Here is a 24,337-nt window from a genome sequence, read left to right as displayed (position 1 = left end):
GGAGAGGGAGAGAAGCAGGAGGAGGAAGGGAAGAAAGAATATAACTTTGGAGAAAGGTGGAAAAAAAATTGTTTGCAAACCTGAAAATCTAAATGTTATAGCTTTGGGGAGAACAATGTTTTCTTTAATATTGTTTTCTTTAATAAGACTTGAATGAAATATTGTTAGCTGAAACCAGAAGAGGCCATAGCAGGTAGGCTACACTCTGGGCTTAACCCCGAATGAATCTCTAGCCCAGAATGAGTCCCTGGAACATGGACTCTGAGCAGCAACCCTACAGTCTGGCAGCACATTGCTAAAATGAAAGTCATTATTGGTGTTCCTGTGTCTCTGCTGGGGTCCGCGTGGCCTCTCCTGCTCTCTGCCCCTCTCACTTTCCTTCCAGCTCTGTTCCCTTCCTGCACCTGCCGGCGGCCTATAAAAGTGTGGCCTGCAGGAAGGAGCGTGTGAGAGCTCGACCACCATTCTAGTTTAGATACTCATACTTGAGTTCATGAGCTAATGTCTGATATTTGATATTTGCTGGGCCCAGATTGTGTAAATCAGGCATCAATAAAACGTTTGAGAAGGTTTCCCCTTCCTCTTCCTCCACCCGCTTTTGTAACGGACTTGTGACTGATGGACCCAGAAACATTTTTCTCTAAATGGTAATACGTCTGGAATGATAGTACTCTGTATCCCGCTGTCAATTTTGAGTCAAAAATCAGGAACTATGTTTTGCTATCCTGATCTATGTTTTCTCCCCAGAATAAGTTTATTTAAATGGAAAGTTTAACTAGGGGAGGGTTATTTCAGCGTGCTACATGTTTGGGGGTTGGGGGTTTGGATGGAGTTGAGGGAGAGGAGGTGGAATTATGTGTTTGAGCGGGTATATGGACGCCGAGGATAACTTTTATCTGTTGCTCCTTTTTCTCTAGAAGTTGTTTTTCCAGTAAACCACTCCATTTGAGTAAATACGAAACCAGCCTGTTGACTTTGGTGATAATACTTTGTAGCCTCTGAGGCAAAGAGCCTGCTCCCCTGGCCCATGCCACCCCCCTCACTTTGAGTCATTGGTCCTTAAATAGAATCTCAGCAGGTCGGAGCTGACTTCATGGGGACGGCATCGCCCTTTCTGTCCTGCTGGGCTCTATCCACTCAAGCAAGCAGTTGCTGTACAGGCTTGAGTGGGGGGAAGAAAGCAACTAGAACACTGTAACAGTGCATACTAGGTTTTTCTAGGCATTGACAACATACTGACTTGGGTGCTTGGAATTGACTCAAACTTTCAGAGCCTGAGACGTTGCTTGGTAGATGAAAGGTCAAGGTGGAATAAAGGTCCCCGATTGTGGGTGCACACATACAGACAAGAGACACATGCTTTAGGTTGAGAGCAGCTTTGGTGGGCTCTCACACCTGTCACCCTACCTCGTTTATACTGTCCCTTGTGTTGCAGAACTCCAGGCTGCAGGTCAGGGTCCGTTCATACTCCTGGGCTCTGGCACGCCAGTTCCCACTGTCCCCCTCGAGGAGGTCCAGCTGCTGCTGCAGGTTCTTTGCGGAAACATTAGAGCAGTTCTGAAAATGAAAGAGAAGAGGAAGTGACAAAGAGACTGGGCGAAACAGCAATGAGATGCATGTGCTATTTACCTGCGTTATGAGGTTCATAAAGGACATTAAAAAACCAGCTCCTGGCTGACTTTACATTAAGCATATTTGAATATAATGATTTCAGAAGGGAGAGCCAGACACCAACATGTTGGGAAGGCAAACCGTTGCATTTCCAGTCTTGAAACTTCAATTTTGAAGATTTGCTCATCACACCCAACTCTTCAGAGACACCGTTTATTATAACGTATAATTTTTACTTCAAAAGGCATAAAATATGCATTGGAAACATTCAGCTTCTGCACTATAATTTTCCTGTCAACTTGAACTTAACCTCAGGTTCATTATGCAAGTGCGCCAATCTCTGCTCAACACAGAGGGCTGCTGAGGCCAAGGCCAGATAAAGGTTGGAGAACAATTTATAATATTATTTGTACAAAGTGAGACATCTTACTTTTTTCTTTCTTTTTAAAATACATTTATTAATAAAATAAAGCTCTTTAAAAAGAAAACTCCTTCTTGGTAAAAACTTTATTGCTGTCTATAAACAGCAACAGATATTTTGTATTTCTATGTCTTTCAGTTAAAAAATTTAAAAAAATTTTTTTAATTTTTAAAAAATTAAAAAAAAATTTTTTTAATGAACTTTAGGTTCATTGCATTCTATATCACTTAATGGAGATTTTAGATAAACCTTAAAGTAAAATTGGCCATTATGATTTTGTTAATGTTATACATACTAGATAGAATAAACATAATCTTTTCTCCCCTCAAATTAGGAATTTGGAAGATTTTTTCCTTTTAATCAGAGTCCTGTATGTTATTTATAAAAATTTGATCTGAAAATACTGTCTTCTCTTTAGGCTCCTCTGTTAAGGTCAGTCCAGTAGCATAAAGCAGATCCAGTGATCAGTGCCCAAGCCTTCAGTGAAGCCAGAAATCTCCTCCATGATGGACTCTTATGGATAAAGCCCCTTCTCTGGGCCTCAGATCCTTCTTTTATAAAATGAGTGTCCTGGGCTAGATTATCTCTACCATACCTTTCCAGATCCAAAATGCTAAAGCAGCATTGGTCCAATCAAAATATAACCTGAGCCACAAGAATAATTAAAAATTTTCTGGTAGCTATATTAAAAAGTAAAAAAAGAAACAGGTGCAATTCATTTTTCACAATAAAGATTGTTCAACCAAATATCATCATGTTAACATGTTAACAAATGTTAAAAATATTAACACAGTTTTTTATACTAAGTCTTTGAAATCTAGTGTGTATTCACATTTATAAGCACTTCTTAATTGTTGCTAAACTTGTCAGAAATAATTGATCCATATTCAAATTTCATAGTTTATAGTTTAAAATGTAGAATCACATATCCAAACTATTCCCAATGTACTTAAAAGTTTTCTCATAATTACATTGGAGTGTCAGTTTTAAAATTTAAATTATTAAAAATTTAATAAAATTAAAATTTAGTTCTTTAGTTGCGTTAGGCCCATTTCAAATGCAAAAACCTGACTGCTGTATTAGACAACAGAGCTCTACAATTCTATGTTTTAATTAGCTTGAGGATAGATGTACTATACAAGACTTTATAAAGCAATTTTCCTCCTTTAAAGTTTTTTTTGTTTTGTTCTAAGTGGTAGAAATTCACCACAAATAACTACCCCAATGGCTTAATGTATTTTTAAATTTAACATATAGTAGACAGTCGGGCTGATTTCTTTGATATTACCCCCCAACTCTCAACTTTAATTACGTAGGAATGATGGTGTTCCAAGTTGCTTACAGGCCGCTGCACTGATGAGATGATGTCCACTCCCAGGGAAAGGGCCAGTTTATGGAGATGATCGACGTGTGCCTGCTTCTCCTGAGCACGACTGAGGTGGACTTGGGCTTCATGGGCATCCTCCAGATCCTCTGGCTGGTCTACATACTCTGTTTCCCTGGATTTGTGGAGATGACCCAGCTGGAATTTAAGACAGTTAACAATTAACATGGATTTCCTATTTTTCTGAAGACTGATTTTTTTTTTAAAGCCTACTTTCCATAACCTATTTTATTACCTGGTCAAAATGCTGCCAAGCCTATCTATAATTATTAATGTCATAAATAAGGAAAAAAATGTTACAGTGCTTCAAATAGGTAGGGTAAAATTGAGGAATTAACATTGTCAGTTCTCTTAAAGAAGAAAACACTCTTTTTGGTCAGAGTCTAAAACTTTTGCAAGATCTAGACTTGTGTTCTGAGTACATTCAGAGGCTATTTTAAAGAGATATCGGTATATCTCCATGTTCTGTTAAGAGAAGCTAATAACTATAAAGCTCTATTGAGCACTCCATAATATCAGTTACTTGAGATACATTAAAAAAAAAAAAAAAAGATTTGTTTTCTTACCTCAAAGAGCTTACACTTCTTGAGTTGAGGGGAAAAGTCATTTAGAATCAAGATGGTAGAAGCATTGAGACCTGCATGTCTCAATCATTCAAGCATCTGTCTTTGGCTCAGGTCATGATCCCAGGGTCCTGGGATCAAGCCCTGCATCAGGCTCCCTGCTCAGCAGGGAGTCTGCTTTTCTCTCTCCCTCTCCCCCTGCTTGTGCTCTCTCTCCTCTCTCTCTCTGTCTCTCTTTTGCTTATTCTTTCTCTCAAATAAGTAAAATCTTAAAAAAAAGAATCAAGATGCTAAAAATGACAAATGTGTAAAATAAATAATGAAAGTTCAGGGAATTTAGAAGAGAGACACATCATTCTGAGGGACATAGGTTTGCTGGGGGCAGGGGCAGGGTTTAAATAGTAGAGGAGAGAGAAAGGGACCTGTCCCAGAATGGCTTGGAGTTAGGAATGTGTGCTTTATCTTTGAGGGACAAAGAAGAGCTCCATTGGGCTGGATGGTGAGGAGGGAGTGAGAAGAAGGTTAAAGGCCAGATGGTGGAAAGCTTCTAGTACTACAATGAACAATGTGGCCTTTATTACATAATAATTAATTTTTAATTTCATAGTTTAAAACTGAGGGTCTTCCAGCTCTCTGTGACAAGTCTCACCTTCTCCTTGACTTGATGGAACTGGACCAGCTTGTATAGGATATCCTCGTAATCTTGGATTCTCTCCTCCTGTGTTTGGTGGAGATGAATAAGCTCCCTCAGCTGTTGGGACTTCTCTTTCACAGGGGCTCCTTTGCCACTTAGCTCTTCCGACGCTCTTAGGAGGTACCGAACTTCATCATTCAGTTGCTAAGAAGTTAAAAGCAATAAAAGATATCCAACTTTTAGGGAGCCTTTTCTATAACTGACTACAGGAAGGTCCATATCACCAATTATTCTCTCATCTGTTGACAATTACTTATTGTCGGCCCCACCCCATCCCTGCAAATCTGGGCTTTGTGCTATCTGTGCTACTTTTCTCAGTAATTAAAAAGAAAATTATTAGCAACACAAAGAACATTTCAGAGCTAGCTGGTAAAATACAAACCACCTGTTTCTGGGAAGCACCAAGCACTCCCGTAATCTGGGAAGTGAAGGTATTTTAGATATTTTTGTGAAGCCATGACTATCTCTGACATTCAATACAGACCAGGATCAGGCAGTATGGTAAATACACCAAGACATAGCAAGTCTAAAAATATATGGGGGAATTACTTGTCCTCTATGATAACAGAATGATCAACATGAACTACCAGCTGAGCAACGTGGTAGATATGCTGCTTTAAAAATGGTCATCCCAGAAGCCACAAATAGCCACCACATGTAGAGGGGGGACAGAGCAGCTTCCTTTTAACCCAGCACAGCTCAGATATCCCTTATAGGATTCCAGATTCTGGGATAGAACTTACAAAGGGCGGACAACTCAAAGAGGATGTCACTATAATGTCAGGGATGGCTCTTCTATCAAGCAGAGAAGTAACGGAAATGATTTAGGCTAAGGAAATAATTTGCAGATGAGTAACAGAAAGGTCTTCAAGTCAAAATCAAGCATGGGGGCATCAAATATATGCACAGTGACAGAACTAACAAAGCTTGGGAATGGTGCCTGACTTCAAAGGATTTACACACTCAGCACGTGCGGGCGCATGTGCGCACATGGAGACATGAAAGGCAAAGGGGCATATAACACAGGGTATATCAAAGTACCTGACAGGGAGGCTAGTTGAATTCTCCGAGATTTTATGGAAAATCGTTCACCATGGGCTACAATGGTGTGCTTTTGTGAAGGGGAGAGGGGGCCAGTTATCCACAATATCAGCTTTACTCTTAAAGAATCTAAAATAGGTATTTCTTAAAGGGATCTTCCACTTTCTGATTCAGCATTCTTTTTTTTTTTTAAGATTTTATTTATTTATTTGACAGAGAGAGATCACAAGTAGGCAGAGTCAGGCAGAGAGAGAGGAGGAAGCAGGCTCCGCTGAGCAGAGAGCCTGATGCGGGGCTCGATGCGGGGCTCGATGCGAGGCTTGATCCCAGGACACTGAGATCATGACCTGAGCCAAAGTCAGCGGCTTAATCCGCTGAGCCACCCAGGCACCCCTGATTCAGCATTCTTTAAGGCCAACACTTAGGAAGTTGCAACCAACAGAAACACAGAGAGCTTGACTTTGCAGCAAAGAACAAACCAGGCAGGAGAACAGCATGACTGGCAATCACTTTTGGCAGCTGCGTCCAGGGGTAGGAGCAGCAGGAGGTAGAGGATAGGAAAGGCACTTGTAGTCAGGGACTGAGAACGTGACTCAGGGTTTTCTCTCTTACATCCTGAGGGGGCTCTGAGAGGGAGAACCGGAAGGGACAGCAAGATTCCTGGGAGGGTGGTGGGAAACTGGGGTGCCAGTGGGCAGGGACCGTGACATCATAGTGGTAATTGTAGGGACAACGGGCAGCAGAGCCTGTGTGTCAGAGCGTGCACACCCTTGCTCTGAGATGTCGTAATCTAAAATGTGTCTATACCTCCTAGGGAAATAATTAGAGTGAATATATGTGATAACTGTTATTTATAAGGAAACAACTTAATGTAAACTAAAATGATCTAAGATAAGAGTATATTAAGGACATTTTGTAGCCTGAATGTTTGTGTATCATCAAACACAGAACAGTGCAAAACAACAGTAAGAAAATTTTTCTTTGAAGTGGAGTTTTAGATAAGCACTGCTTTTGTTTAAAAACAAAACACAGTAATTTACCAGTCTGTGAAAATTAGGTAAACTTTAACCAAACAGTTTTTGATTTTTTTCCTGTTCACCCAAGTCCATCAGTCTGTTTCTTCACCTGGAGCTGAGGCTTCATTTCGTTCCATTTTTTCTGTAGCCCTAAAATGGTCTGGAGGTTCCCTCCAAGGTCAAGGGCAGACACAGGCGTAAGTGCTTCATCAAGAAGTTGTAAGTTGTGAGTAGTCTGAAACAAATGTTAGATAGTCAAGGATTTGTTTTCTTTGACACCACCAGCAACTACGTAATGATCACTGCCATGATGACAATCATCGAACTTTCCATCCCCGTGAAACCCCTCACTACCTCAAATGAGTTCCTGGTTCTAAACCTGGGTTTCCTTTACTTGTTTTTGATTTTACTGTGATAAAATACATGTGACAAAATTTACCGTTTTAACCAATTTTTAACTGTGCAGTTTGGTGGCAGTAGGACATTCACATTAGTGTGAACCCACTGCCACCATCTACCTCCAACACTTTTTATCATCTCCAACAGAAACTCTGTACCCACTTAGGCATAACCCTGGTTCCCACCTTCCCTCAGCCCAGCTGACCTCTTTTTTGCTTTCTCTCTTTATGAACTTGACCCTCTGTACTTCGTGTAAATGGGATCATACAACATTTATCCTTTTGTGACTGGCTTATTTCACTTAGCATCCTATTTTAAAGTCTCTTCTATGTTGCAGCATGTATCAGAATTTCATTCATTTTTGAGGCTTAATAATACCCATTCCATGTTCCTGTACCTTTCTAAGTTGTTCCTTGAATGCTCCCCACTGCTGTTTCACAGGCTGAGTAGCAATGCCCTCAAGTTGCCATGTTATCCGAAGGTGGCCAAGTTCTTCTCTTTCTGCCTTCTGGCTTTCCATAGTGTTCTCCATAAAGTGTGCTTCACTTTTCGCGTTTAATATTTCATCTCTTTTTGCCTGTTAAATTAATAATCCATATAATGGCTTTTCTTTCCCAAGAGACATAGTGTTTTTGCATACATTATTTTAGGAGGCAAACACCTGATCATAGCTAATGCAGAGCATGGGTCTGATTGGAGGATAAGTCTGGAATGCCTGTTTAAAGCTCACAGCAGGGCTCTCAGAACCTCTATTTTATGCTTGGACACCAGGTCCTGAGTTCTTCAAAACCCTAGTAGTGTTTGAGTCCTCACCCTCATACCCCTGTCCAGGGTCTGGTTACTTCCTAAGGGATGATAGAATGAGCACCAGGATCCAGAAAAGTTGAAGTCAAGATTATGTTAATGCATAAGTTTTGAAGTGTAGTCCACCTTTTATTTGAACACACTTACTGAAGTGTGTCAAAGTCTCAGTATTGGGAATACAAAAGGTCTGTTTTTCTCTTCAAATTATCCCACTGTATATACTATGATTATTTTAAATTTTCCTCGTGAGCAGTGCTTGATGTTACTCCCTTTTGTGAGAACTGAAATGTATGCCTATAAATCTCTATATTTGTATCTCTATTATGCACCAGAATCACAATATCTAAATGCAGAGCCTTCTTCCCAACTTCTATATGCTCTGGCTGACTAATTGGAAAGCCTTTAAACAGTGTGTTTAAACAAGGGGAGAAACAACTGGACACAGAAGGATGAGAAAAGTAAAGAGTAAGACCATGTTTTGGGGGGGGGGGTTTTGCACATAAAAAAATGTATATCTGAATATTTGGTTGATAAAGCACTAGTTTTTCCTTTGATGGCCAGCCTTTCTCAATAAATCCTTGAATTTCTAAGGAGCAAATATGCATGGATGTCTATAATGGCAATTACAGCTAGGTATCTAGAAGTCAAGGGATCTTTTAAATCATAGTCAGAGATAGTATTATAAACATGTAACAATATTTTAAAAGACCATTTTATTTTTAGGGGTGCCTGGGTGGCTCAGTGTGTTAAAACCCCTGCCTTCAGCTCGAGTCATGATCCCAGGGTCCTGGGATCAAGCCCCGCATTGGGCTCTCTGCTCAGCGGGGAGCCTGCTTTCTTCCCTCTCTCTGCCTGTCTCTCTGCCTACTTGTGATCTCTGTCAAATAAATAAATAAAATCTTAAAAAAATAAATAAAAGACCATTTTATTTTTAAATTATTTTAAGTGACATTAATGACCCATATTTATATATCAATTTAGACATAATAAAGTACTGATTAATTACAAAAGAGTTTAATTACAGGTCCTAAATGAGATTTCCCCCCATGAATTTGGGGGTTCAAAAATAAATTGCTATATGCTGTAATTATGGTTAATGAGAGTCTAGTATATCATAAAAGGTTTTAGACAACTTCAGCAAAACCCACTCCAAATAATTTTTTTTTAACCTATGTTATAAAGTTAGGGTATCTTTCACATACTATTAAGCAACTATTAATCAAAATATAATATGTAATTTAATGTAAACTTGGAAATTGCAGCATATCAATGTCAAGCCCAACCAGCAGGGCATGATTCGAGTAAGGTCTGGAAAAGGGAGAACACAGCAGTGTTTGTGGCTGTCTAGCTAGCAGGATTCAGGAAGAGTGATGATGTACTTGGCACACTTAAGAAGACTAAATAATTTGTCCAAGGTCTAGTTAGTAAATACAATACTCATTCTACTTCTGTGTAGGGGCATGGAAAAATTCGCTATGCTCTTATCTAATAGGGTACTAAATTACCTATTTTCCATTTGAATTCAGGCACAGGAAATGGTGTGCTTTGTTTTCTAGATACATTGATAACAGGAAGGCAGGATCCTGGATATCATCTTTGATATTCACTGTTATAAATTAGTAAATTGGCACTTTCAACAAGATGTCTGCCAGATTTCTCACCTAAATCAATTTCTCTAATCCTAATGATTTTTTTTTTAAATAAACTGAAAATTTTTCAGTTTCAAGCTTGAACAGCAACCCAGTTGAGAGCAGAACACTCAGTGGAAAATGCCAGCTGGCCTTCTTCCTTTTTAACAACGGAACTGGTTATCACATTTCAGCAATAATGTTTGCTTAAAAGCCTAATGGTCCAAAAAATATGAAAAGAATTAAAAATGTGTTTTACTAGCTTTACCAACACTTTCTTATCTCGAAATGTCACTGAACCAATACAGTTAACTATTATGTACACCTTAATATTTATCAACAAAGAGGATTTATTAAATGAAAGTGGTAAGGCTCTCAGGGTAAAGCATGAGTTTTATACATAACGTCTGAGATTTGATAGATTTGATTCATAGGTCCTGCCAAAACAGGACTCCATGACTGGAAACCAAGAGAAATGTAGACAACAGAAACAACTTCAGGCCCAGATGTTGGAATTAGCTGACAAACACTTCAAAAATACCCATGATTAATATGGTCAAGAAAGTACAGGAGAGAGGCAGAGAAGACAAGAGAGCGAATTTCACTGGCAATTGAAATCTAGTAAAAAAAAAAAAAAAGATCCAACTGGAAGTGTCAGGGCTAAAAAATAAACTTCTAAAATGTAGCTAGTAATAAAAAGGATTGACATAAAAATATAGTTTGCAAATATTTGGATTTCCTTGTGACTACAAATTAGAGAAGTATATAATCAAGAGATTGAAGACTATATGACAAAGTAAAAATGAAAAGATGATAGATACTACATGTTCTATGTGTTCCAAATAAGAAATGACTTGATTAGTTTTTACAATAAAGCACCCATATTAGATAAGAACATGCTCAAATTGCTTAGCAAGTTTTCTCTGATACTTGAGAATAGCATTCGATAAATTAGCACTATTTAACACTTATTTTGTTTCCACACAGATTTAATAAGAACAGTCAATATTCAAGAATAGTCAATAGTCACCTTCAAACAGCAAAGGTAGACGTAGAGTAGATAAAAAGAAAATCATAGCTCAAGTGGATGAGAATAGTTATAGAACCTAACTCTTCCAAATGAACTCAGAGTCCTGACTGAGATTCATCAAAATTCAGAGTAGTGGGAAAATTGCCGATATCAGTTATCTTTGCAAACTGACAGAAAATAAGAGAAGGGCCAGAAAGTTAGAGAAAGGAAAATGCCCTCATTTTCACAAGTGGGAAAAGGATGGGCCAAATCCTTTACAGATCTGTAAGCTTTCCACTGAAAATCAGTGCAGTAAGTTTATCATGAATTAAGTAGTTTGTGAGCACTTTGGAAAGAATTCCTTGATCACAAGGAGTCAAACTGATTTATGCCAGATTATACTTACATAATTGATAGGGTACTTGGTAGATAGGCCTTCTTTTGAGCTGTCTCTCTCAACACAGACTTCGGCAAAAAGTTGTGAATTAGTGGTCGAAATGAAGTACTATTGGAGGTGTCTATGACTATTTAATAAACGGGTTAATCCAGGGATGGCTTAATGGATTGGGAAGTCGACTTAGCCTTAGACACTTTTATTAAAAATCTACTTAAAGTCACAGAAGACCTTCTTATCAAATGTATAGAATTAAATTCAGAGAACGTGGCTAATGCAGTAGAGAGCAGGTTCAGAATTAGTTTGATACAATGGAATATGGGAGAAAACTAATAACATTTAAAAGGAATAAATATAAAGTCCTGCATAAATGCCTGACCAATATAAGATGGGAGAGAAGTCACTCAGTAGAAATTGCAGTGAAAATGTAAGAGGAGGGTTTTTTTTTTTTTTTTTTTTAAAGATTTTATCTATTTATTTGACAGACAGAGACCACAAGTAGGCAGAGAGGCAGACAGACGGGGTGGGGGTGGGAAGCAGACTCCCTGCTGAGCAGAGAGCCCGATGCGGGGCTCGATCCCAGGACCCTGAGATCATGACCTGAGCCAAAGGCAGAGGCTTAACCCACTGAGCCACCCAGGCGCCCCGAAAATGTAAGAGGAGTTTTATTTGATCACAACCCTAACATGAACCAGCAAAGTTGAAATTACTGCTAAAAATGTTTTTATACTCCTAGGTCTCCTTCTTGAAGAATGATGTCAGCTTTGTTGTACTTTGTGTTGAAATTAGACCTCACTTTTTGGTTACATTTTATGAACGACTTTGACAAACCATAGAAAATTCTGGGAGAGAGAACTGGGATAGAAAAAGAAGTGAAGCTATCTCATAAATGATAGAATGGATTTCTATGGGGTTAGTTACCAGAAAAACCCAGTTTAGACATGGCAACTATTTTCAGTGTTTGAAGGATTTTCATGTGTGAGAAGAATGAAATATGAACACTTTTTTTTCCCTGTGTAGCTAAAGAGGGTTAGAAACAGATATGAAGACAGATCTGGCCTAACAATGAAAAAAAAAAATAGTTAACTAGTAGCAGGCATTTTGTACAACGAAATGAGCAGTTTCATTAGAAAGATACTTGAGGTATTAAAGAAGAGGTAGATTAGCCATTTTTTAAAAACTTTGTAGAGAAGTTTATATGGGTCAGAGGTTGATATAAAGATTCTCAAGTATTTTACAGATACAATTTGACAACTAATATTTAGAGTACATTTTTATTTTTTTTTTAAGATTTTATTTATTTATTTGACAGAGAAAGAGAGAGAGACCAGGCAGAGAAAGAGGGGGGAAGCAGGCTCCCTGCCGAGCAGAGAGGCAGATACAGGACTCAATCCCAGCACCCTGGGATCATGACCTGAACTGAAGGCAGAGGCTTAACCCACTGAGCCACCCAGGCGCCTTAGAGTACATTTTTAAATATAATGGAGTTTCACTATGAAAAGATCTACTATAGTAAGAAATTCTTCAAAATGATGATTCACCCTAGATGTTTTCTTTAACCCCTGGAAATTTTATAACACTTTGTTGCACTTTCTCAAAATAACACAGAACTTTTGGATGGACTTCTAACTGAGGTCGTTATGTAATAATGACAATACTGTATTTGAATTATAGTCACTCTTTCTTCTTCATAGTTAAAAAAGCCTTTGTTAGCAACGGATAGGAGGTCTAAGACCAGATAAACATATAAGTGCTCGGCTTTAGGACTGTTCTAGGTTGAATAAAGCTAAAATAATAATAATAATAATAATAAATAATAATAAAAAAACAAAAAAACAAAAAACAAAAGCAACTTCTTACATCAGCAACACTGATTAGCAGACAGATGAATTGGTTCTGACTTTGACAAAGAATCCTTGCAGAAGGTGTAACCCATTTAATGTCGTTCTTACCATATTTATTAAATTAAGGAACTCAAGCCCTAGATCTTGAGTTAAAAAACTCCTCTTCAAAAATAGCTGCCACTGCTTCTCAGCTGAATCTGATCGATGCTTGACTTCAGCATCATCCTCTTCCTTCTGCAGGATTTCAGTTTGGTAAAATTCCTTTAGGCTCTGATACTGCTCCTGTACCTAAAAGGGGAAAAAAAAAAAAAAAGAATATAAATGAAAATTAAGAACACTTAAAAACATTTTTAAAGAAAAAATAGCAGTAAATTCTAATAAAAACCTATATAAAAATTAAACAAACCACATTTCAGAATTCTTTAAGTTTTTATTGAATATTGTCAATTTACTAAAAAAAAAAAACAGGAAAATCTGTTTAGGTTGTCGACATATAGGATTACCCCTCAGTAGCAAATTAAGCTGACAAGTTTGTTACCTGTGAGATCTCATTACCATAAGCGAAACCATATTTATGTATTACATATGTGCATGTTTTGCAACTAAGGACAATTTGCGTCAAAGACCAGTGTGGTTCCCTTTAAAGTTGAGTTTTATAATTCAGAAGGAAGATACACACACACACACACACACACAAACACACACACAACCAGGGAATACAAATCAGAAAGAAGGAAATGTAAGCCTGTACAAATTATTTGTAATTATTAATCACAATTTCCTTCTAGTCAGTGATAAACCAGAATAAAAAAGCACAATTACTAATTTTCTCTGCAAGTATTAATATTAAGCTGCCTCCCTAAGCTTATCTTACTGAGATATAATACTCCGCCTGCCTAAAATTATATTTTCTCATTTGCTAACCAATACCAGCAGTACTAGATTATTTTAAATCACTCTCTTTGATCAGAGCTTATATAAAATCAAATGCCCCTATAGAACTATAGATTAACATATAATTGGGTAATGTAAAAATAGTAGAAAAATTCTGACACAAGCCTTTATGCATTTTGGGTAATATTTAATGGTTAATAGAACAAGACTCAAAAGAGCTCATAACTACCGAAAGCGATCTAAACAAGGCGAGAAATTTCAGGCAATGGTTAGTCACCATATTTTAAAGATATTAACATCATTCTTCATTTAAAGGAACCTAATAGATGGACCTGCAAATGGTGCTCAGAAACAGAAGTTCTATCCTCATTTCCCATTTTCCATTTATTCATGGTTCTGTTTTGCTGATGCTTGTTTCCTCAACCTAAAATGAGCTTTCCACAATTTTCTGTTGCTACTTATCCTTCCTAAACTAGTGAAAATGCTACCTCCTCCATGGAGGCTCCTAAGATTCCCCACTAAGCATTAAGCGTCCATTTCCTTGGGTTCCGAAAGACAGTTCTGGGGGAAATATAACCATAAGCAAATTATCGCAACACAAAGCTAAGTATAAGCACGGGGTTACACACCTGCTGAGAAGGGACCACAAAGTCTACATGGAGTAAAGAGGGAAGAATTTAGGAAAGGAAGTGACCTTTGATCTATGTCTTTCAGAATTGTTCAGGGTGAAAAGCCTGTTAACCCTCCCGGGTTAACAAGTGTTAACAAGTGTGAAAACTCTGGCTAGTTCAGAGCCCAATAAAATACTTAGTCTGAGCGAAGTTCAGGTTGCTGGAGCTGAGCGGTTAAGAAAGAAGCTAGAGGGATCACATTGCCACAAGCTGTTCAGCAGGTTTCAACTTGTTTTCTACCTTAACCAACAGGATGCGACGGATTCTCATTAGTTTGAAACAACTGATAGCTGTCACAATTGTTCAGAATCAGCATGACAACTATCAACATTTGGGGGGGGGGGGTGTATGCTACAGGTTGGGTGTCAATCTGATGGTCTGTCAGTTTGATGCAAATCTCAAAACATAAATTTTAATTCATCCTCCTACTCCAACGGCTCAAAGAAGCCTTCAGTACAAGTGAGAAGGACGCCATGTATAGGAATTCCCTTGAATCTGTATTGGTTTATGCTATAAGGGAATTAATGATAAACTTTAATACTTCATCCATTTTGGGGGAAAGTTATTTATAATTTGAAAAAAAAAAGTTATTGATAATTTGTTTTATAAATTACATTTGTCATATTACCCTAATATCAGGAGGTAACATGATAAGATTTGCTTTAGAATGACCATTTATCATCAGGAATGAAGTGAGAATTATAGGAAGTGGAACAGGCAAAAGACAACTTCTTTAAGCTGAGCAAGAGATGGTGAGGGCTTGAACCGAGGAAGTGATGGTTCAGGTGGAGGGGAAGGAGAATTCAGAAATCTTAAAGGTTGTCCCTATAGATAAACAAAGGATAGCATGGCCTTTGATACAGGAAAAGCTAAAAGGGAGGAGACTGGGGATTAAACTTCAGCTTTGACATTTACTAGCTGCTTGATCACCTAACTTCTCAGAGTCTCAGTTTCCCTCATTTGTGAAAGAGCGATAATAGTAACTAAACAGAGAGATGTTATAAGGATTAAACGAAATCAGGAATGAGGACAGCTGGGTGGCTCAGTTGGTTACACATCTGCCTTTGGTTCAGGTCATGATCCCAGGGTCCTGGGACTGACCCCACCTCAGCCTCCCCACTCAGCAGGGAGTCTGCTTCTCTCTCCCCTTTTTACCCCCTCCCTCCCTACTTGTTCTCTCTCTCTCTCACTTCTGAATAAGTGAATAAAATCTTTAAATAAAGAAATAAAATCAGGAATGAAAAGCATGGGACCTCGTACAAAGTAAGTGCTCATTGGGAGAGGTCTTGGAAAAGACTCTGAAGCTTCTTTACAGGCCTTCTGAAAACTGATGGGGTCATTAAGACACAGAAGAACACATTTGACAAACAGATAACTGGTGGTGTTTTGTTGAAATTCGGGAATCTCCAGGATATACAGGGAATTATTATGATGGGAAGTTGAAAGCATTGATCTGGGGCTTGGAAGAGTGGGGGCTGAGGAGCCATTTGAGTTATTGGTGAATTAAAACCACATGTAGGGGTATGATTTTGTATAGAAAGTGTACAGAATGTCCAAAAGAAAGCACAGGCAAGAGCTCCAAGACCCACCACACCTCAGAAACAGAAATCTAAGTGAGGGAAAAGGAGAAGGAACAGATAAAGAAGTAGGCAAGATGATGCCACTTATGTGAATATCCAAATAAGGTACGTCTACAGAGGCAGAAAGCATTTCTGGGGGCGCCTGGGTGGCTCAGTGGGTTAAGCCGCTGCCTTCGGCTCAGGTCACGATCTCAGGGTCCTAGGATCGAGTCCCGCATTGGGCTCTCTGCTCAGCAGGGAGCCTGCTTCCTCCTCTCTCTCTCTCTGCCTGCCTCTCTGCATACTTGTCATCTCTCTCTGTCAAAGAAATAAATAAAATCTTTAAAAAAAAAAAAAAAGAAAGAAAGAAAGAAAGAAAGAAAGCATTTCTGATCTTGCCTGAGGCTGGAGGGTGGAAGCCAGGACTGACTAAAACTATGCAGCAAGCCCCTATTTGGGGTGACAGAAATATTCTAACACTGGAGTGCAGTGATGCCTGCGCGGCTCTATAAATACACTAAAACTCCTCACACTCTAAAATAGGGGGATTTTATCCTACATAAATCATACTGAGACAAATCTGCCTTTTAAAAAGTCACGGGAGGTAAGAGCCAGACAGTTAAATAAATGTGGCGGAGAGATTAACAGGAATGAGGACTGAAAAAATAAAGCGTCTCATTTGTCCTCCAGCAAGTAGCTTATCAGAACACTTTTGATGGAAGGAAGGAGGTGGCAAATGACAGGACTGAAGAGGGAGCGCACCAGAGGCAGCGGGGCGAGGCGTGGGGAGGACGGGCAAGCAGAAGCCGGAAGCAGCGTCTCCCCGTTCCGAGAGCGCAGGTGCAAAGGGAAGGACAGCTACAGAGCGGCCGCCTCGGGGAGGGTAACACCAGCGGCCGTGGCTGTACACCCACGAGAAGGAAGCAAGGGGAAAAGCAGATTGGAACAACTGGAGTTTGGAGCTGGCTGACGTCGATTCGGAAGGGCGCAGGCGTGTGCACGGAGGCACCGACTGCTGATTGGTGTTGTGCGCAAATAGAGGCTTCATGTTATTGGCAACTGGGGGACGCTACGTGTCAATAGCTTTGCAAGTCGAAGGAGGTCAAGGGTTTTTTTGTGTCACATGTATCAGTCACCTACGAGGAAAGGGCGCTGGCTGAGATTTAGGGATGGCAACTGTGGTAAGACGTTTGAGAATTGCTACTGAATGAGCGCCAACGAGGGAACATACTGGAACCCCAGCAATGGCAGAGACCCGTTCATCGTAACGGTGTCAGTCAGCACAACTGCGTAATTTTCTGCAGGAGTGACTGAAAGCTGAATAAACAGAGCGTTGGATTGGCCTGATATTGGGAACTGGCAGGGAGAGCAGGGTGGACGGCAAGGAGATGTCGGCAAGGGGAGCGGGCTGCAGAAGAATAACCAGGGCCTGGTGAGGAAAGAAGGAAAGCCTGAAGGGGTCAGAGGGTGACGGACTGAGAGCACTGCCAGGTTGAGAAGGACAGAAGGCTCCACAGAGAGAACAGATTTAGTGAGACCAGGGAGGGTGGAAGGACAGGAGGCCCTTCTGAGAAAGTGTTTCTTGCAAAGCTAAGGCCCAGCGCTAGAAAGACTCTTGGTCCCAAAGACCAGAGCGGGCATGGAAGTAGATGCTGAACTAGAAGGCAAGCAGGTGCATTTCTGGCAATGGTGACACAGAAAACAGCATTTCTTTGCACCTCGTCCACCATTTCAAGTTCTGACTAAAAATGTTCAACAGGATAATCCTGTCAGTTGCAACACCGCTCCCAAACCATGAGGGTTCAGGACTAAGAAAAACGAAATAAAAGTTTAGGTGACTAAAGGTGGAGTATAGATGTGGAACAGGAGGCAGTGGTTACCTGAGATTTGCAGGGACTGGGCATGGCCTTCTCTCTGAGTGGGGAGAATTCAGAACATGAGGGAAGGAGAGCTGACAGGGGAGACTGTGCTTAAGCAGGACACTTGGTGGGGGGACAGGGGTGGTGGGAAGGGTGCCAGTGGGAGGGTCGGGGTGAGAAAACAGAATTCCAGCATGCTTCTTAACTTTGGTTGGCTTTACCCTGAAGTTGACGGTGTAGGTTCTACCTTGCACTAGGCCAGTGCCCGCTTCCCTGAGAGCTGGGGAGTGTGCCTGCTCCTAGGTGGTGCCCTAGCCCTTTTTGTTATTCTCTCAGAGACTGGATCTCTGAAAGATGGTCGTAGTCTATGAATCGTAGTCTACGAGAGGGAATTTCACAGATTCTCTGGTACAACCCTGTCAAGACAGTGCCTCAGAAGACACTCTCTGAGGTGAACTTGTTAAAAGCCATCAAACAAGACAGATCTGAGATGACCCCAAAGCCTGTAACTTTTTATTCTGTGTATGTATTTTAAATGAATCACAGTAATTGTTGAGTATTCAGAGAGATCCATGGTAAAAGGTGACTTATTTTTAAATGATTTTGTTCTATGTTTAGGATATTATAAATGCTTGTAGACCACAGTAAAGAGTGTTCCAACACAACCACCTTGCTTTTTTGTGAATATATCTACACCTAACAGTTGCCTTATTTTTTAGGAAAACAACCTACTCTTTGAGTCCTTGGGTGGTGCCTTGGGCCAGTGAATAAGCATGGGAGTGGAGGATACGGGACTACCCAGCAGGGCTTCTATCCCCAGAGAAAGCGAGAAGAGGGCAGAGGTCACCTTGCTGAAGAAGGTCAGCGTGTAGGCACCGTACCTCTTCTGAGGACTTGAGAAATGCCACATAAGACTGCAGGACTTGTGACCTGGAGCTGATCCTTTGGCCAAGAATTTTTAATTCTTCCTCTAACCACTTAGCTTTAGAAGAAAGCAATGCCACTTCGTCAGGTTCAAATTCATTTTTCTCTGTCATAAGTTTTGCAGCTGTTTCTAATTCATGTGCTGTCTCCTATGAAAGCAAAGCACAGGAGGTCAGAAGCTGACAGGGGAATCATGAACATTCACATTTCATTACCTTCTGTACATCCATCTATTACGATTATTAATTGAACTTGTATCAGAACTCTCCTCAGTGAAAGAAAGGCACAACTTTCAAAACTTAAAAAAAAAAAAAGTTATCTTAAAATGAAAACCATCTCAAATTATTCTGTCACTATCAGCTCTGCTTTTCATCTGGAGCATTCTATTTTTTGTGTCACAAAGAGAGGGCAGGCTGTTTGGTATGAAAAGTTATAAAACAAAATGGCAGAAATGTTTTAAGTAAGTTAGTTAGACATGAGGATTGCTTTATGAAATTTAACAATAGCTCTAGCAAATTCTTTTTTTTTTTTTTAAAGATTTAATTTATTTATTTGACAGACAGAGATCACAAGTAAGCAGAGAGGCAGGCAGAGAGAGAGAGAGGAGAAAGCAGGCTTCCTGCTGAGCAGAGAGCCTGACGTGGGGCTTGATCCCAGGACCCTGGGATCATGACCCGAGCCGAAGGCAGAGGCTTTAACCCACTGAGCCACCCAGGCGCCCCGCTCTAGCAAATTCTTAAGCTAATTTTGTTATACAGGAGATGGCAAGTTTATAGAAATTGTTTACTCCTTGTTTAATTTATTAAAAAATGGCATGTCACTTCCGCAGTCTTATTTAAATCTTTGTCTAGAAGTGTTTTTGAACAAGGGTAGGGGAAATGTTACACACGAAATCTAAACAGCCCACAGGGTTGCTCTTCTGGGTTTTCTTTTGAGTGCAATTTCTGGCAAGTAAAATCTCATGGATAGAATGGATAAGCAGGTATGGTAGGCATTACAACTACAATTGCCACAGAAAGAGCCATGTAGAATTTTATGTGAGGCTGAGCTAGGAATCAAGCGAAAATGAAAGAAAAAAGCTTCTTTGTCATTTGCAGCAAGAAGGAATTGCTTCCCTGCTTGTGTTTAATATGCTTCCCAAGTACTCCACTGAATGAAGCTAATTTTCATTTCCAAGTGTTTCTTCCAGATAGCACTCTGGGTAGAAGGAAGCAGAGGAGTTTCTCCCCTTGCCATTTCCTCCCTCTTTCTAAAATTCTTAAAATTAAAAAAAAAAAAAAGAAAGAAATTGAATTCAGACATATGTTTTATTTTAAACATTTGAAATAATGAGTTTTTAAAAATTTCATTTAAAAAAGTCAGTTTGTGAGTTCCCAAACATGAAGGAGGTCTTCTGGCTGAGGATCAAGGGAATAACAAGGCTGTTGCCTACGGACTTGGGTGAGCCTGGAGAGATGCTAGACTCACCATTCTGAACATCTTCTGGGGCCGGCTGGGGCTCAGTGTGGACGTGGAGCTAGCAGGAATATATTCGTCCCTAAGTCCCAGGGGAAAGGGGTGAAGAGGAGCTAGAGAAGGTACTGAGAAGAGGAGGGTATTTTCTATCCCCGAACAGGGGGCTTGAGACAAGATTGTGTTTTTATTTGCTTCCTGGAATCTTGCATTAATGCATGTTGCTTCTGGGAAATTTTCTTTTGTAAGTTACTCTAGCAGAAAATCACAAATGGTCTTAGAAAAGCACTCTCTCTGAGTCCTGTGGCATCCCAAAAGGAGTTGTTAACATCTCCCCGGTGAGGAAAAGGGGCTAAATGAGTGTTTAATACCAGGTTACAAAGTTTCAATGAGCTCAAACACCCTAAAAAATGCACATACAAGTATAAATAATTTAGATACACATAATAGAAGTTTTAAGTCATTATTTACCACAAATATTACTGTAGAATTGCAACCTTCAAGAGAGCTAGCATTAAGTTCTATTGCCACTGAATATAAAGAAAATAAGTCATATTTACAAAATCATAACCACAATAATAATTCCTATTTAATTTACCTTAACTTGCATATCTAGCTCCAAGTATTTACTCAAAATCTTCCCTGATTCAGAAAGGTTGGAACCGACATCCATTGCATTGGAAAGTACTGGACTGATTTTCTGAATTGACATTTCCACCTTTAGCAATAAAGAATACATTGCAGTCTTAGTAATAGGTACTTGCACACATGTTTGACTATGTATAGAAAAGATAAATACTACTCTCTCCATTCTCATTGTACTTTAAATGGATATACCAATTTTCATCTAAAAATAATCTTAAATATTTTGGAATGTCATGGTTAAATTAATAATGTTGCTCTTCATATGAGGTAATACTACTGACCCACGAAGAGAGAGTATATGTTTAAAGATATATATTTATAAACAGACACATATTTTATTAATAACAATGAGATATAAACAATCACCCATACCTTCTAAGACTTTATCACCTATATTGCCTAGAAAGGAGAATGCACCTGCTAACACATCAGCAGAGATGAATTTATCTGATTAATTAACTCACAATCACCCACTGTAAGTTGAAGGGGGCCCAGTTTACAGGCACTTCATGAAGTAAAGGTCTAAAGCCTGGGTATTAAATCACCTGCAGGGCTGCTATATTTAGGGACCCTGGGGCGGTACCAAACCCTGTACATGTGACACTAAAACATGGGGACACACGTGGGCCATGTTATTGATGAATGTCAGGGACTATGATTTGATTTTTAGTACACACAAATCAATGGAAAAGTAATCTCTAAAGGTTTCTATAACATCCAAGTTACGCTCTTCGTCTCCTGGCTCTCACCAGGGTCCATACTTTCCAGAGTCAAGTTGGGTCTGAATTGGCAGTCAGACAAGGAGCAACAGTTGTCTGAGTTCCTACTGTGTTGTCCACCACCACCAAATTAGCTTGAGTCTCAAGCTCCAGGGAATGTGGCACCGCAGCTGCTGCCTTATTTGGAATCTCCCTGGACCCAGGCTTCAGAACAAGGCTCAGATTCCCAAGTTTCTGGATCAATAACAGGTGGGAAGGCAATGCGGATAGAGATGTGGTTATTTCATGTCCTCTCCTGTGAAGTCTGCTAATTCTCGTCCTCTAAGTCAGGCATATGAGCCCACTGTATCTGATGAAGACATCATTGAAAATCTGAGACCCAGCAGAGGCATCAAGGTTCATTAGCATTAAAGTCACTGAGATAGTTTTTGCTATAGATCCCAGCTACAGTTAAGCCATTTTTAATTTAGCCAAATAGCAGCTGCTTGATTTTATTCCTCTTTGAAAATAGGAAATAAATTTCTCCCGTACTGAGCCATTGTATCCACTTTGCAGAAAGAGGATTTTCATAAGTATATTTTTATTCAGAATGACCACGTCCTTTGTGCCAACCTCCTTTAATAGAGTATGATAATGACAATTTAGCCCTGAAAATCCCTACAACATCATTTTCAGTATTTACATGCCATCCTCATATGTATGATACCATGTTAACTGAAATTTGTGCCTCCCGGAACCAGGCATAGACCCACATAAAACAAGGTCACCGTCCCAGTATGCACACGGTTCAGTTCTGTATAAAGAGCAAGAACTGTTTCTGTGTGTGCATGTTCAGGGCTGGCTGGCGGGGTGGGTAGGATTACACAGCAAGTTTTAGCAACCTGGGACAGGAATGGTTGCTGAGCAAGAGTGAACTATAACTCCCGCTGTTCAATGATAAACCCTAACGTGGAACCTAAGAGAAGCCAAAGGAGACGCACCACTGTTCTCCACCATCCCCCGCGCTGCAGGTGCTGTGCCATCTGGTATCACTAAGCAAGGAGTTGCATCTAAGTAGTAGCCAACAGAGGACACATGTAAGAGACTACCTTCTTGAGGTGGCCCTCCACCGAGGCAATTAACTGCTGTTTCTTAAGAGCAAATTCTTTGTGCGCTGAACACTGTTGGGTCAGTTGGTCCACTCGTCTCTGAATGCATCGCATCATCTCGTGGACTCCGCTTACCCGAGAGCTGAATGGAACAAGTCAGCTGTTAGTTCACTCTGCCCTGATAGAGAAGTCCCAGAAACAGGGAACATTTCAAACTGGATCTGCTCTTTCATGATAGGGATGAGTCAATAGAAGTTATCAAGCTTCAGGCTTTGGGATAACAGAAGTTGAGTAGCACCAAATTATGTTCCCTTGTTTAAATCAGTCAGTCCTAAGGGAAAAGATGACTTACGGGTTTTTGCAAACAGGTCTAGTCTTCTTCTCTAAAGGTTTACTTTTTAATATTTCTCTAAGATATTTTGAGAACCCTATGGCAAAAAGCGCAGTATGTTAGCCAAACATTTTCCCGGGGGTGTGATTTAAAAGCTTCATTTATCTAAAGATGCTCTTTGAATAGAAATGTGGATCAGCCAATTAACAAACCATTTACTAATCCAACAGGGCAAAATATTTATGTAACACTAAGTTCCTTGTTCTCGATGATGACGAATGCTCAAGGCTATATTCATTAAGTGAAAACCAAGTTATCACCAACAATTAGGAATCTAATATACTTGTTCATAAAAAAAGAGACCAAGCCTCACATTGTCATTTTTCACCTGTCATGAGAAAGAGAAAAGTGACCTGAAAGCTCATAAAATGCACATGCCTTTAGAACAACAAATGACCTTAGAGTCAGATCCCATTTGCTCTGGTCTAAAGATAAATTAGCAAGTTTCCTACCCATGTCCAATGTAGGCCCATCGGCCATGCAAGACAATGAAGGGAGGCTGCTGTTGGAAGGAGCACCTTTTAATTTGTCCACCTACCCCTAAGACAGAGCCTCTCCTACTACATAAGAAATTGAAGCCTTTTATTTTACGTCAGTCATTTCCTCAAACACTAATAAAGATTAACATGATAACTCTGAAATTTAATTACCCAGAGGTAAAAAAAAGATCTTGGAGTGAGGTATAGATTTCAGTAATTTTACCTCAAATAATTAATTTATGACTCTGTAAAAATGAATTTAATTAGTAATGAAATGAGGACAAGATCCCATATGACTGAGAGGTAAAGTAACTTCACAGGAATGACAATAAAGCTGCCAAAAGGGTGAGAGTTCATCAGGCAACTTGATAATCTTGTTGGATGTGCGTGGGATTCGTGTGTGTCCTGCGGGTACTACTGGAACCCTAGAGAAGTTTAACTGGGGAAGAAAAGGAAACTACCGCGAGGAATCTTATTCCTGACACACAATGCTCCACAGATGCTATACTTAAAACAATTAGTTTTGCATTTTAATATCTCAGGGACAGTGAAGAGTATAATCAAGAAATCAGGAGGGTTTTATAGAAATAATTCTAGTGATACTGAAGTCCACAAATTTTGTAAATAAAAACTGTGTACTGGTAATACCAACTGTGTTTTGGTTAGGTTTTAGACTTTGGGACATTATATACTAAAAAAGCACTTAGAAGTCCAGTTGTTTTATGTATTATAAGTTCCAAGTTCTCTGTAGAATATGCAACTCTGGAATGAGAAAGTCCAGTAACAAAGAAAGTGAAGCGCAATGTGGAAAGAAGATACAGAGAGCAGTTAGGGAAAGTAAACGTTTT

General features: G+C 39.6%; 1 protein-coding gene across 7 annotated transcripts in view; it reads right to left on the bottom strand.

Moving 5' to 3' along the window:
* Positions 1 to 24,337, bottom strand: part of CCDC141 (coiled-coil domain containing 141) — a 234,603-nt gene that overhangs the window by 44,411 nt on the left and 165,855 nt on the right. For 6 of the 7 annotated variants that reach the window (XM_059166907.1, XM_059166908.1, XM_059166910.1 and 3 more), the window contains 9 exons: positions 22,620 to 22,761; positions 20,766 to 20,885; positions 18,673 to 18,864; positions 12,917 to 13,096; positions 7,527 to 7,706; positions 6,840 to 6,965; positions 4,629 to 4,817; positions 3,375 to 3,554; positions 1,408 to 1,557 (listed from right to left, as the gene is read on the bottom strand). In XM_059166907.1, the coding sequence (XP_059022890.1) occupies positions 1,408 to 1,557; positions 3,375 to 3,554; positions 4,629 to 4,817; positions 6,840 to 6,965; positions 7,527 to 7,706; positions 12,917 to 13,096; positions 18,673 to 18,864; positions 20,766 to 20,885; positions 22,620 to 22,761 (1,459 nt within the window). The remainder of the gene's footprint in view (positions 1 to 1,407; positions 1,558 to 3,374; positions 3,555 to 4,628; positions 4,818 to 6,839; positions 6,966 to 7,526; positions 7,707 to 12,916; positions 13,097 to 18,672; positions 18,865 to 20,765; positions 20,886 to 22,619; positions 22,762 to 24,337) is intronic. The other variant, XM_059166911.1, reaches the window with a different exon arrangement.

This window comes from Mustela lutreola, chromosome 3, assembly GCF_030435805.1.
Source record: "Mustela lutreola isolate mMusLut2 chromosome 3, mMusLut2.pri, whole genome shotgun sequence".
NCBI classification, from domain to species: Eukaryota; Metazoa; Chordata; class Mammalia; order Carnivora; family Mustelidae; genus Mustela; species Mustela lutreola.
Note: the sequence above shows the minus strand (reverse complement) of the source record. Positions and strands in the feature narration are given on the sequence as shown.